The 13,254-nt window shown below is 33.2% G+C and overlaps 2 protein-coding genes across 2 annotated transcripts; both read right to left on the minus strand.

The window, feature by feature from the left end:
- Window positions 1-95: 95 nt before the first annotated feature.
- LOC114928835 (rhotekin) lies at window positions 96-8,258 on the minus strand. Its single transcript, XM_029300207.2, has 8 exons — window positions 6,973-8,258; window positions 2,446-2,636; window positions 2,129-2,338; window positions 1,804-1,983; window positions 1,641-1,735; window positions 1,365-1,579; window positions 1,011-1,281; window positions 96-897 (listed from the first exon to the last, which is right to left on the minus strand). The coding sequence occupies exons 1-8, from the start codon at window positions 7,159-7,161 to the stop codon at window positions 695-697; spliced, it is 1,554 nt and encodes a 517-aa protein (XP_029156040.1). The 5' UTR covers window positions 7,162-8,258; the 3' UTR covers window positions 96-694.
- Window positions 8,259-10,835: 2,577 nt separating this feature from the next.
- Window positions 10,836-13,193, minus strand: Rpn10 (regulatory particle non-ATPase 10). The gene is made up of 6 exons (XM_029299916.2): window positions 13,109-13,193; window positions 12,692-12,832; window positions 12,205-12,316; window positions 11,760-12,134; window positions 11,393-11,678; window positions 10,836-11,319 (listed from the first exon to the last, which is right to left on the minus strand). Exons 1-6 carry the CDS (start codon window positions 13,132-13,134, stop codon window positions 11,114-11,116), a joined length of 1,146 nt encoding a protein of 381 aa, XP_029155749.1. The 5' UTR covers window positions 13,135-13,193; the 3' UTR covers window positions 10,836-11,113.
- Between the last annotated feature and the right edge of the window lie 61 nt (window positions 13,194-13,254).

Raw genomic sequence — 13,254 nt, forward strand, 5'->3', positions numbered from 1 at the left:
AAATATTTTATTAAATTTTCTTGTAATCTTTTCTTTTAAAATTGCATGTATAAATCAAAATGCATAATGAGGATTTTCAAAAATAAACGCATAGATGGTTGTATAAATGTTATTATTTATTTTATCATTATTATATTATAAATTCTATATATCACACATATAGATGTATGTGTATTCTTGTGTTACAGCCATACTAAATATTGCAATGCTCTTATTTTTTAAATAAACTCAAAAGCATTATGCTAGGGCTGCTTTTATACTTTTTTCAGTAATAAAGCTTTATCTTATAAAAGTAGAAAAGAAAAAGTGAGAACCCATTTAAAAATCGAAATTTTTTGTACTCTTTTACATCCAACAAGTTTTTTATACATATCAAATTATTAATTGATATGTATTACATATCACTTTCCAAATTTTTCTTATATACTGCTATATATGTATTTTGCTACATATGTATTTTAAATTGAGAAAGATGTCACATCCAATCAAACAGTATGTATATATTTAGATTTATCTTTTATAATAATTAAAAAATTGTAAGATATTTAAATATATCATCAATACCAGATTATAGAAAAGTCTGATATATAGAAAAATATATATGAAAAACTTTTGTATATTCATCTTTTTATGCAATTAATCTGGACTTGTCGGACATGTTGATTCTTCAGAAAGAATCGTGCACGTAAAATCGTTACATATTCTTATTAGAAGAAGTTAAGTGAGATTTTAATGTAATGGCACTTTGTTTAAACGCACCGCTGATACTCAATGAACGGGAACGTAGGCTTGTCAAACTGTTTGTGGAACTACAACTGCTTAGACTAGTACTAGGTGTGAGATCAAAAATTGTTTGTACAGTAGGTCTTGCGGATGTATAATCCGATGGGATTGATTCTGTAATGAAAGAAACACTAGTTAACAAAAAGTGTGTTCATATTTTTTTTTAGAGAAATATCTTATTTATCAAATTTTGTAAATTAATGCATATAATAATTATGCACGTTTACCAATTAAAGGTGTCTCGTCGTATAAAGAGCCCTGCCTTTTATTGCTGATAAAAGAATTTCTTGTACTTTCAATGCTAGACACCCTTTGAACAACTTCCGCAGCGTGTTTCCATCTCAAGTGGTCATTAATGTGTGTTGATAAGAGCATCAGCCATTTTTGAGCTTCCTCCTTTGATTCAAATTTAATGGACAATAGTTTGTTCACACTATTGCCAGAATTATTTATCAAAAGTTCTTTAGTAGAAACTTTAGACAATCGAATGGATGTTCTCTACAAATATAAATGAAACAATTAGATGAAACATTAAAGTGACTATAGAAAAGTATATATATGATGCAAAGTTACCAACTAACTTTATTAATTGGTATGACATGCTCCGGATTTTGACCTTCTTCTGCATGTTTTTTCGATTCCCATATTTTGATGCAAAAACCTTGCAAACGGGCCCAATAATTTTGATTGTCTAGCTTCACATTGCTGATGTTTATTTCCTTGTTGATACAATCTGGTTGTGCTGCCAATCGGCAACAAAAGTGACCGAAAAGTGGCAAAGAATGATATTTGTGTTCTGGAAAAAAAGAAACGTGATTTAAGTATTTCAAACATGCCGAACTTTTCATATTACTCACCGATATTATTAACAACAAGATCATGCGTGTGAATGTTATCGTCCGTGTCATCTAGGGTCAGTTTTGCACGAGCTACTAAATCAAAGTGCGGTCCACTGAAAAGAGACAGTGTCCATCAATATATATTTATTATGAAATATATTTAAAAAAGAAAAGAACTTACGATTTGGTAGAACTAAATTCGTCACGAAGAGAGGCGGCGAGTTTTTTGCCAACAGTTTTCGAGATTGACGAGTGAATCGTTTTTTTAATTCTTCTTGGAGTGCTAGCGATGCTTAAATCCTCTTGCAAAACGTGGCTGTAGATTTCTAAGACTAATTCAAATTCAGCAGGCACATTGTTACTGAAATCAAAGATTATAAATATATAAATGCAAGATTATTACATACTTTGAGTAGCCTGATTACAAATACTTTTTCACTTATACTTGTCAAATTAATAAATTCTAATGTAAGGACAAGGAAAATGTCAGAGTTATTAAAACTTACAATATTAGAACGTCGGGGAAACTGATATCCGTATGAGCCCTGTCGATGGGACATAATAAGGATGTGTCGTGGATTTCCGTGCCTAATCGCGCTAAGCAAAATACAGCGAATCGACGATGATCTCCGCGATTTTTGAAGTGATCGGAATCTCTCCACATTAATGGTATTCTAAGATCCGAAATCGATAGTCTCCCCAAACTTCCAGGAATACTAGAAAGAGTTAAATATAATTATTATCATTGTATTATGCTGATTGGATTTATTTTTTTTTCACGATTATTCTTTCTGTTATTTTTCTACAAAGAAAAAAAACGAACCATGGCTTTTTAATAGATTCGCGCCGACGACTTTGCAATTCCGCCATATAAACCGACATTCTCTCGTTCGATGTAAGCAATGCTTTGGCGGCTTCTAAGCTCTGAGCACGATGTTTTGCGGCTGCCAAAAGTCTCGCCGACCCTTCTCTCATCTTGATTTCCACCTCGATCTTCTGCTCGAGATCATGCTCCTGAAACACATAATTCGTAGCATTTTATTAAATAATTCGAATTTAGTCTATCGAGTGTTTGCAAAAAAAAAATGAATATTTTAAAAATTTTATCTAATTTTATTTAAAAAAATCTTAATACGAAGTAAAAAAATTCCTTGGGACGTGAAGTCGTACATAGTTTCGGAATCTCATCATACAGGTGTCTGCAGGTGTTGAATGTACAAGCGTAAACAAAAAAAAACGGAAAGAACGACCGATAGTTACGATCGAAAAAAGTCAAAGTGTCAGCAATAAAACGACTGTCTGGCTAACACGTGGCAATCACACGTTCATAATATCGGATTACATACCTAACGAAACGTCTTACATATTTTTGCAAACGAATCATTTTACTCATTTTACGGGTCTTCCGAGATATCCATATAGAACACCGATTCGCAAAGCCGTATCGATTTAAGAACTTTGCGCAATTCAACGATTATAAATACGGCGACTATCCGTCCTTTATTTTAGAGGCCAATCCTTTAATTGTCTTTTAAATTTATTCATTTTTTTTTTAATTCAATTTTGTCTTGAAAATTTTGTCCTTTATATTATAATTTTGTCTATTATTTTTTATTTAAAAGATGTGTTTCACAGCACATAGTCAAATTAATTTTAAATTATAAAAAATACATTTCTGATAAAATTTTTCACTCGTCAATTTCCACTTTGCTCATTAACTAAGCCCTAAAACTTTCAAGTTTGTCTTTTGGCTTTTCTCAAAAAATATAGTCACTGTAATTATAAACTTTATATACTATTGCACATTTAAATATAATGAAGCAGCGGCAGTATAACAACCTGAGGGAGCGTCGTCTTTTCATTCGTCGCTTTTTGAAGTCTCGACATGTATAAAAAACCCACTATTTTATCGTCCACGTGAACCGCACGTGCGATATACGAACGAATAGATGAATGAAAATTCCACTTTACGAGGCAAGAAACAAACTTCGCGAAAGCGTAAATAAATCGGCGCGATTCTCGCAACGCTGGTAGTAGAATCGGACTGAAATAACAACTCTTCGGGGAAGTGGCTGAATGCACTGAGGGGATGACGTTCACCTCGACAAATTGGCTCCTCCTTGCGCTTCTCCTTCCACCCTCGGGGAACCGAATGCTAACAACACAAAGTATCGATCCGTGGCTAGTTTCGTTTTATAGTCGGCCTGCACGAAATCACGCAGGGGTCTCATGAAGGTCCTGAAGGAAAAATCATACGCGTCGTTGAAAAATATTCTCTAACTTTCTTTCACATTTCCCTCTTGTAAAATATAAAATTCATTTTTCTCTTGAGAATTTTTTTTATAACGTGCGTATGAATTTTTCCGATATTTTTCCGAATGAATTATATGAACATTTTTTTATACACTGAAAAAATTGTTAACTTGACTAAACCTTTCAACTATAAATATTATTTTAATTGAACATATAAAAATATTTAAATTAAATATAACTAAAATATAATTAAATATAATATGAAATCCAATAAAACTTATATTTGGACTTGAATATTTATATTTGACTAATATATGTTCAATTAATAAAATAGTAATTTAGTTGAAAGGTTTAGTCAAATTAACAAATATTTTTTTTCAGTGTATATATACGGCGACCAGATTTTCTAATTGTAAGAGAAAGTGAAGAGGACAAACCTGAAAATTCTAGGGCTTTGTTTCAACATGTTTCGAAATCAAAGTAGAAATCGACGAGTAAAAATTAAAAAAAAATTCTGTGACCCTATCAGAATACAAAGTTCTTTACAGTTTGAAACTGATTCAACTATGTTGAAACAAATCCTCGGTTTCGTAAATAGATTTCGGAAACGATAAAAAGTTTTCGTACAAATTCTTATGATACTATTAGACATTAAAATGCTAAATAAATAATAAAGGACAAAATTGAATTTTTAAAAATAAATAAATCTATAAAGGACGGCTATTTGAAATAAAGGGCTGTCCTCTAAAATAAAGGATGGATGATCACCGTAAATATATATATGACATGCTTTCCGATATTTTCGAAGGAATCACATACAAGAATTTTTCATCAATTATAAAACAAATCCTTGATTTCGCAAGTAGACTCTAGATAAGAGATTTCGTTGTTTTCGTATATGAATTCTCATATTAATACTATGACATTAGTCATTAAAACATTAAATAAGTAATGAAGGACAAAATTGAGTTTAGGAAAAATAAATAAATCTAAAGGACAATTATTTGAATAAATAAAGGACGGATGGTCACCGTATATACACGATACATAAGATGCGTAGGAATTTTCCTGATATCTCCGAATGAATCGTACAATCCGAAAATAACGCACACATCAGTAAAATCAATAATGAAGATGATTCATTGCGCGCATCGAGAGATTTCGTATTCCGTTGATGTTAGCGTGACACATCCTTTTACCTCCATCACCCCGAGGTGTGCGCATCGCACCGTATTCTATCAAGAATATATCATAAGGTCACGGCGTTTATTCCTCTGCCGAGTTAGTCTCGAATAGGAATTTTGCAACGACGCAAGGGTAACCGCGGCCACATTTAATCCCTGACCTCGGTGCTGTAACGAGTCTTGATGAAACTCGTGATGCGCGCTGTATGACAAACGAGTTTACGTTTAAGTACAGTGTAATAAATTCGCTACTCTTTTACATCCCTGTGTATGTACATGGGCGTCCATAGAGAGAGGAAGAGAGGAATATTCGCCCCATCCTAGGAATGATTAAAAAAAGTTAAGCATTTGCTCTTCTTTTGAGTAAACATTGGAATTTATTTGCAAATTTAATAAAAAAAGAATAAAAATAAATTTTTAAAAATTAAGAAAAAACAGAAAAGAATTTAATCATGCTCCCCCTCCTGGAAAAAAACCATGCCTGTATATATACATATGCAATCTTGATTTTTTAAATACTTTACAATTATATGTTTTGAGTAAACAAGAATTTATTTGCAAAATCAATATAAAAAATAATTTTTAAAATATTTTAATTATGCTCCCTCTCCTGGAAAAAATCCTGCGGACGTTCATGCCTGTACATACATACATATATATATATATATATATATATATATATATATATATATATACAATCTTAATTTTTTAAAATACTTTACAATGGTATGTGTAAACGTTAAAAAAGTTTTGTTTTGCTAACAATAAGACATTTCTCCGGTTTGCTTTATCTTGTTCCTTCGATCCCGTTGTCCTTCATCTCTCTATATATCCTCCTCGATTTACTTTCTCTCGCTGCCAACGCTTTCCCGACACACGGCTTGTCTGCCGAAAATAGTCGCCAGAAATCCAATACCCGGGTTGTGCCTCTAATAGTTGTCGCGACACGCATCCTTTTCCTGTCTCACGTAAATCTCTTTAAGACGCACGACACTCTATGTGCCCTATGATCGCGACAAATATAGATGGTCGCGGAAAATCGATTAAAATTAAATTGCTATATTGAAGATCATTAAAATAATATAATTGCATACGAGTAATAAATGTGAATAAATATTAATACTTTATATTCCGCTTGATTTGTTGTAGAACCTTCATCGTTATTAAGAAAATATAGCGCATCTCGCTTAAGATTATCGGGTAAAATCTTATATATACTAGATGATATTTCAAAAATGAGATTTGACATTGCCATTTGTATTCTCGACCGAGAAAGACGCGATATCACACACGACGTCTAAAAATACAGACAACTTGTGAGGAAACTGTCGGCTTCTGTGAAACTCTACTACGCAGCATCGCATCGCGCGTATACAGGGTGTTTCTGAAACTATATCAGAGATTTTAGAGTGCATTCTAGCATCAAAATAAGAAAAAAGTTCTTATAAACGTGGGTTCAAAAATTAAAATTTGCAGCCCCCAATATCTCCCTCTCAAAATCGGATCAAATTGTCAAAACATATAAAAATGAAGTATTCACTACTAATTATTACGTTGTGCAAAATTTCAACAATCTGTAAAGTTTCCGATAGCTATAATACATCTTTCACATTTTTAATACATTTTTATATTTTTTTATAAACTTTTTTTCTTATTTTGACCCCTACAGAATACGTCTTTAAAATCTCTGACATAGTTTTAGAAACATCCTGTATGAAATTTCGACTCTTTTTCGCGCAAATTTAAATCTCCTAATCGTGGCTTGTTAAAGAAGATCCATCAGTAATATCGAGCAAAAAAATGACCCTTTACCAGCACTTTCAGAAATTCTTATTTTACATCTCTCGTCGAATAAAAGACAAAACGAATCGGCGAATCTTTTGGAAACTCCGTCGCGAAATAATAAATCCTACCTTCGAATTTCGTGCAATTTGTCGAACGTAATACAGATCCAAATCTTGAAAGACGTCATTCTTTCCCTGAAGGGTCGAGGTCCTCGATTGCATGCGGGTATCCTCGGCAATTACGTTGCATCCCTCGTCTCTCGATTTATTCGTATTACGCGGACTCAGTATCGTCAAATGCGGGAAACAGGAGTCCATTTTTCTTTTTCTTCTTCTTCGGTGCTATTCGGTATTAACTCGCATAATCAAGTGTCGAGATTGCTCCAATTTCAATAACTTGCGTGCGAGATCGATCTCGAAGACGCATATCGTTTCGAACGAACAGTCATGGATCACAAAAGTCTCTCTGGAACTGCATTTCCAGTTCCTTAAGGTGTACGTAGAATATACCGCACGTGTTAACGAGCGAACAGTCGGTTTGCTAATTTTTATTTGCAAATGAATACACGTGGGCTGGTTTTTTTCCTCGAAGCCTTGACCGAAGCTCTTAAACAGGAGCGAGAGAAGGTTGTCCTCTGCTTCTCTCTCGCGAAAAAAAATCGAAGTCAAGGTAGACGGAGAAGAGGTTCCCTTCCAAATTTCTTCACCCACTTCTCTATCGTTCAGTACATATATGTATATCCTTCCTGACCTCTAAGTTTTGCGTAAAACAATGAAAAAAAAAAAACGATGTTGTCACATTTTATTCCGAGTACTCTCTCTTAATCATACACCGATTGCGAGAGAGATAGAGAATAATCGCCAACAAGATTCGACCGTCCTACGTTTTTCCGTCAGTTGTACAAAATAACTGGCGACGATACAAGCCGCCTCCGCGCGATACAAGCGAGCGAGTGATGTCGTTTCGCTTTTCGTTTCTCCAACAACAAGTGCTCCGACCCGTTTCCCTTGTTCGCCTCCTCCCCGAATTTATTCTCTTCTCCACTTCCGGTAATAGTCGACGCCCAATCGTTGATCATGATTCACCGTCGAATAGAGAGAAAAAAACGACGTTCCCTCGACGTTCTACGCGTTTGCTGATCGTCCACTGGTCTTCGGGCGACGAGACATCTTCCACGTGAAGAGCTTCGGACGCGGAGGAGACAATTATTATCTCGGATAATTCCGGGGGGCGGTTTGATACGGGACCGGAAGTAGCTCGACTAGGTCGGACTAGATATGGTGTACCCCGATGAAAAATTTCCCAGGGAAAAAAAATTGATCGGAACCACAAGAGGGTAGGTGAGAGAGAGACTCCGCGTCCCCAAGAGTACCCGACTAATACTGAATGACGCTCGACCATTCGACTGTGTAAGCATCAACAGGACGCGGTGCTACGCACCGCACGCGGTAAATCAGCATAGGGATAAGAAGGGGGGCAGGGGAAGGGGGCGGGGGAGGAAGGGGGAGGGACCACCGGCGTCAACCGACAATAGATTGAATAAGAGAGCGGAGCGAGCATATATGAGGAATATCGCCCACGTCAAACGGCATCCGCCGACTTTTACGCTTAACTGTGTGCATTAGAGTAATTATCGCGTAATTATCTACGAAATAGCTCCGGCGTATGTGCTTTTTGCTCCCTCGAAAGTGTTATAAATGCATCGAATATCTAGTGTTCTTCTATACATTTGTTTCATTACATATATGCAGCGATGAATATTAAATATCGTTGATTATTTCGTTGTATTGTTGTATAATATATGTATCGAATATTATAATATACATTATATATGTATATTAAGAAAAAATATTGAAAATATATATTGGAATTGATTAATCTTAACATCATTATATATATACTTCCCTTGATATCTTTTTTGCTCCCTCGAAAGTGTTATAAATGCATCGAATATCTAGTGCTTTCCTATACATTTGTTTCATTAAATATATGCAGCGATGAATATTAAATATCGTTGATTGTTATTTCGTTGTATTGTTGTATAATATATGTATCGAATATTATAATATACATTATATATGTATATTAAGAAAAAATATTGAAAATATATACTGGAATTATTTAATCTTAACATCATTATATATACTTCCCTTGATATCTGTGCATATCTGTATATTTTTTTCATAATTCTATTTAAATGTATTATATTTCCCGTAATTATTATATAATATAAAGAAGATAAAATGTGTATTATGTGTTCTACAAAACATAAACATGCTTTTAGTAAAATCTATAAGCAAATTCATCAATATTATGATATATATATATGTGTATATATATTAAGAAAAAATATTGTGAAAATATATGTTGGAATTAGTTAATCTTAACATCATATTTCTCTTGATATCTGTGCATCTCTGTATATTTTCTCATAATTTCTATTCAAATAAATTATATTTCTCATAATTATTATATAATATAAATAAGGTAAAATAATAGATAAATTATAATAATTTTAATAAGATACATTATTATATAATATAAAGAAGATAAAAAATGTGTATTACATGTTCTACGAAACATAAATATGTTTTTAGTGAAATCTAAAGTAGAATTCATTAATATTTCATTAATATTTCTTGTGCTAGATGAAACACAGATCTATTCCTTGATTTTACAAACAACCAACTGTCTCTATAACTCAATCTATTAATATATATAAAAAATATTTTCTTAAAAGATATATATCTGCACACTTATCCACAAAACAAAAGAAACTGTACAATAGTATATGTAATAATTACACGTTCTTTATCTTTTGTGTTTACATGAAAACATTATATATTTATGCAAGCACAATATAATTATAATTTTATAATTATATACTATAATCATAACATTAACGATGCTCTTATAAATATATGTTTTCATTTAGACCAAAGAGAAAGAACTTGTAGTTATATTATGTACTGTTATACACTTTTATATCTGGTGCATACAGATTATAATTTTATAATTGTACGCTAACATCATTTATCCAGATGTGCAAGCATTCACATTTGATAAATTGCCAAGCGTAACCTATTTATATAATAATCACATGTTGTATTTTGTGTCTAAATGAAAACATCATATATTTATGAGAGCAACGTTATAATTATAGCATGCAATTATAAATTTTATAACTACACATTAGCATGATTTTTCCAGATGTACAAGCATTCCCACATTTGATAAAATTTGCCAAGCATAACCTATTTTTGATCATCATGTTCACATGTTCCCCCAATAGATATGCAAATGGAATAAAATAAATTCAAGTCAACATTTATTAATTTCTGCCGTATAACAAGCTAAGAACAAATCCTAATTGACGAGAAATGCAAAATATCTTTAAAAGCAAAATCAACGAGGCGCATCAGCGATCGCAAAATCAGAGAAATTCATTAATTTAAACTCACCAGGTAGCTTCTCGCATTTCTTATGCTTTCTCGCCTACGAACTCGCGTTTGATAGTCATTCAAGCAGGACAAATAATTATTCTCCTTGTAAGCAACATTATTTAACGACTTGCGTGACGTTTGAATGCTTTTCCTCCGCGGCGCCATTTTGTCATTTAAATTTTTTATGGCGAATGTGTATCGTTAGGCTCAACTTACGGTGAATTCTCATGTGAACTGAAATTAAAATATCAAGAATTATATATTTAAAAAATGAATTTACTTAATAATTATATTAAAATACAACTTTAGTTATTTTCTTTATATTTTAAAAAAAATAAAATATGAATTAAAATGTAAATCTCGTTGCAGTAAATCGTTGTATATTAGCTTAAAGAAATCAAAAGAGGAGGCAACAGGTGTGTATTATACATGTATAAATTTACTAGTGTTTTATGTAAACGATGAATGAAAATATTTAGATATAAATGCACAATTGTTTGAAAAATTTATTACAACCCAAGGATGTGTAAATTAAAATTGCTCGAGAATGAAATTCTTAAAAACATGTATTTAAATGATACAATATACCCCATTTTGAATCAATGATTGATTCAATTTACTGGGTTTCACATTTCAAATTATTTAATTATTACTATTCGAAAATGCATGTATATAATATTGCCAATTAGGAGTTAGGCAGTTTCTCAATTGATAAATTGATAATATATTTTTTAAGCAAGACAGAGATAGCTATATTATACATAATAATGCAAAATCTCAAATTTCGTCACAAGTGTGAATATGATTAAACTAAGAAAGAAGCTGTTTATTTCTTCTCTTTATCCTTTTCCTTCTCTTTCTCTTTGTCTTTATTTTGTTGTAACGATCCAACAGCTTGGCGAACAGCTTCGGATTGTGGATCCACACCTGGCAAGTTCTCCAAAACCGATTGTAGAAAAGCAGGATCTGACATGACAGCTGCATAATCTTCTTCTACATCCATTGCTTCTTCTTTTTGCGACTCTAATTCTTCTATATAATGATAATAGAAGTGAGTGAGTTTGAAATGACTATTAACACATTGATTTATCCATCAAAGACTTACGCTGATCTTGCATAGACATTTGCATAGCGAAAGCAATTTGTTCCTCTTCTGTCATATTGGTGAAATCTGGTACGTTGCCTCTGCATGGAGCAGTGTCATCAGTAGTGGCAGTTGAATCTTCTGACCCTTCAAGAGACATAGCGAGGGCACGTTTTAGCATAGCCTCTTCATTGGGTGCTTCTTTTATGGTTTCCGGTTGATTATTCGTGGCAGTCTCATTTGCTTGTGCTCGACGTGCCTCGTCTTCTTGTCGCTGTCGTTGTTCCTCCATAGAAACACGTAATGCCTAAGAAAGATAAATTATAATTGATAAAATCATCATTATTCTTATAGAAAATATTTATAAGAAATTGTTTCAGATACTGACCAACGCAAGTTCGGGATCCTCGTTTGGATCGACACCAAATTCAAATGCAGCGCTACCCATACCAGCTGCACCCATTCCATCTTCACCCTGAATTATAGGAGAAGAAATCAGGGCGTCTGATAGATGTGGTCCTGGTGGAACAGTGACGAGATGACTTCCAGTACCATCTTTACCATTCAATGCATTCACGAAAGCTGTCAGTATTTCGTTATTGATACTCTCCTCCCCGAAACTTATAACATCAACGTTCACTTTTTCCTTTTTCAAACGTTTGGCTAGTTTTACTAATTCCTTCTCGTCAATGTCTATTGGACTTCCAATAAATGCAACGATACGCATTTTATGGTTTTTGCCTTGCCGGTGCTTCAATGCTAACTATAAATTTTACAATCATTTGTGCTTGACAGATACATTTGTAAAATCAAACCAAATAACTTGTACATACATGGGCAATCCTAATTCCTGTAATGAGACACAATTTTCCACTTGGTTGAACCTGATGAAGCTTAGACAATATTCTGCCGACATCACTCGTGAGTGTTACTAGTACTTCAACGCTAAAAAAGATAAAGAAATTTACATTTAACTTATGATAAACTTTTAAGATATCATTTCATGTGCAGCACGCTGCCACAGCAGTTTGTTGCTATTGGTGAAGTTTAATTGAACAAACAACAAAGACAGCAAATCAGAAGAACACGCAACTAGTTGATTCAAATTATTATATTAGTTAAATAATGGATTTTAAGAATAAAATAGATTATTATAAGAATATAAAAGCAAAAACCGTAATTTTGACTTTAAAAAATAAGAAAACAAAAAAATATACTCTAATAAATTTTGATCACACGACTGATTTGCTGCTGCAGCATGCTGCGTATGAAAAGGCACCTTTACGTCCACCTTTACTTGACAATATATCTGACTCGTACTTGGCAAGAGTTATGAGACCCACGTTGTTTTCAGGATTCGAACGAGTCTTGGAATGACACACCAAGTTAACAGCATCTTGCTGCGCTTGTAACCGAGTGGGTACGAAATCCCCATTTCGCATATAATCACTGTTGTCAACGCTGCACACATATAAATTGACATTAGTCGGCTTAAAATCATTCAACCATCATTTCAGGGCAGATATTTCACAGACTCATATGTAAGATTGTCAACGTCATTGTCATCACGCTAACCTCAACATTTCAATATAGTTAACTTTTCTACACATGTATAGAATCGAATCGATGCTAAAACATTCCATTTGTAAAGTAAACAAATTTATCCAAGTCAATTTGGCCATAAATCGCCAAAGGGCAATGGAAAAAATTAAATCGAAATTAAAAGGAAAACCTTACCATATAATCGTACTTTCCAGCACCATGTTGGATGGATTGACTGTTGGTTGGTCGACTCGACGCGAGACGGCGCGGCGATTTAATCCAATTTTTATCAACTCACGTTTCACGTTGTGCGCCTGCGTGATTTGTACGAAATTTAAAGA

This window comes from Nylanderia fulva, unplaced genomic scaffold (assembly GCF_048542155.1).
Source record: "Nylanderia fulva isolate GAGA-0341 unplaced genomic scaffold, ASM4854215v1 Scaffold3, whole genome shotgun sequence".
Taxonomy (NCBI): Eukaryota; Metazoa; Arthropoda; class Insecta; order Hymenoptera; family Formicidae; genus Nylanderia; species Nylanderia fulva.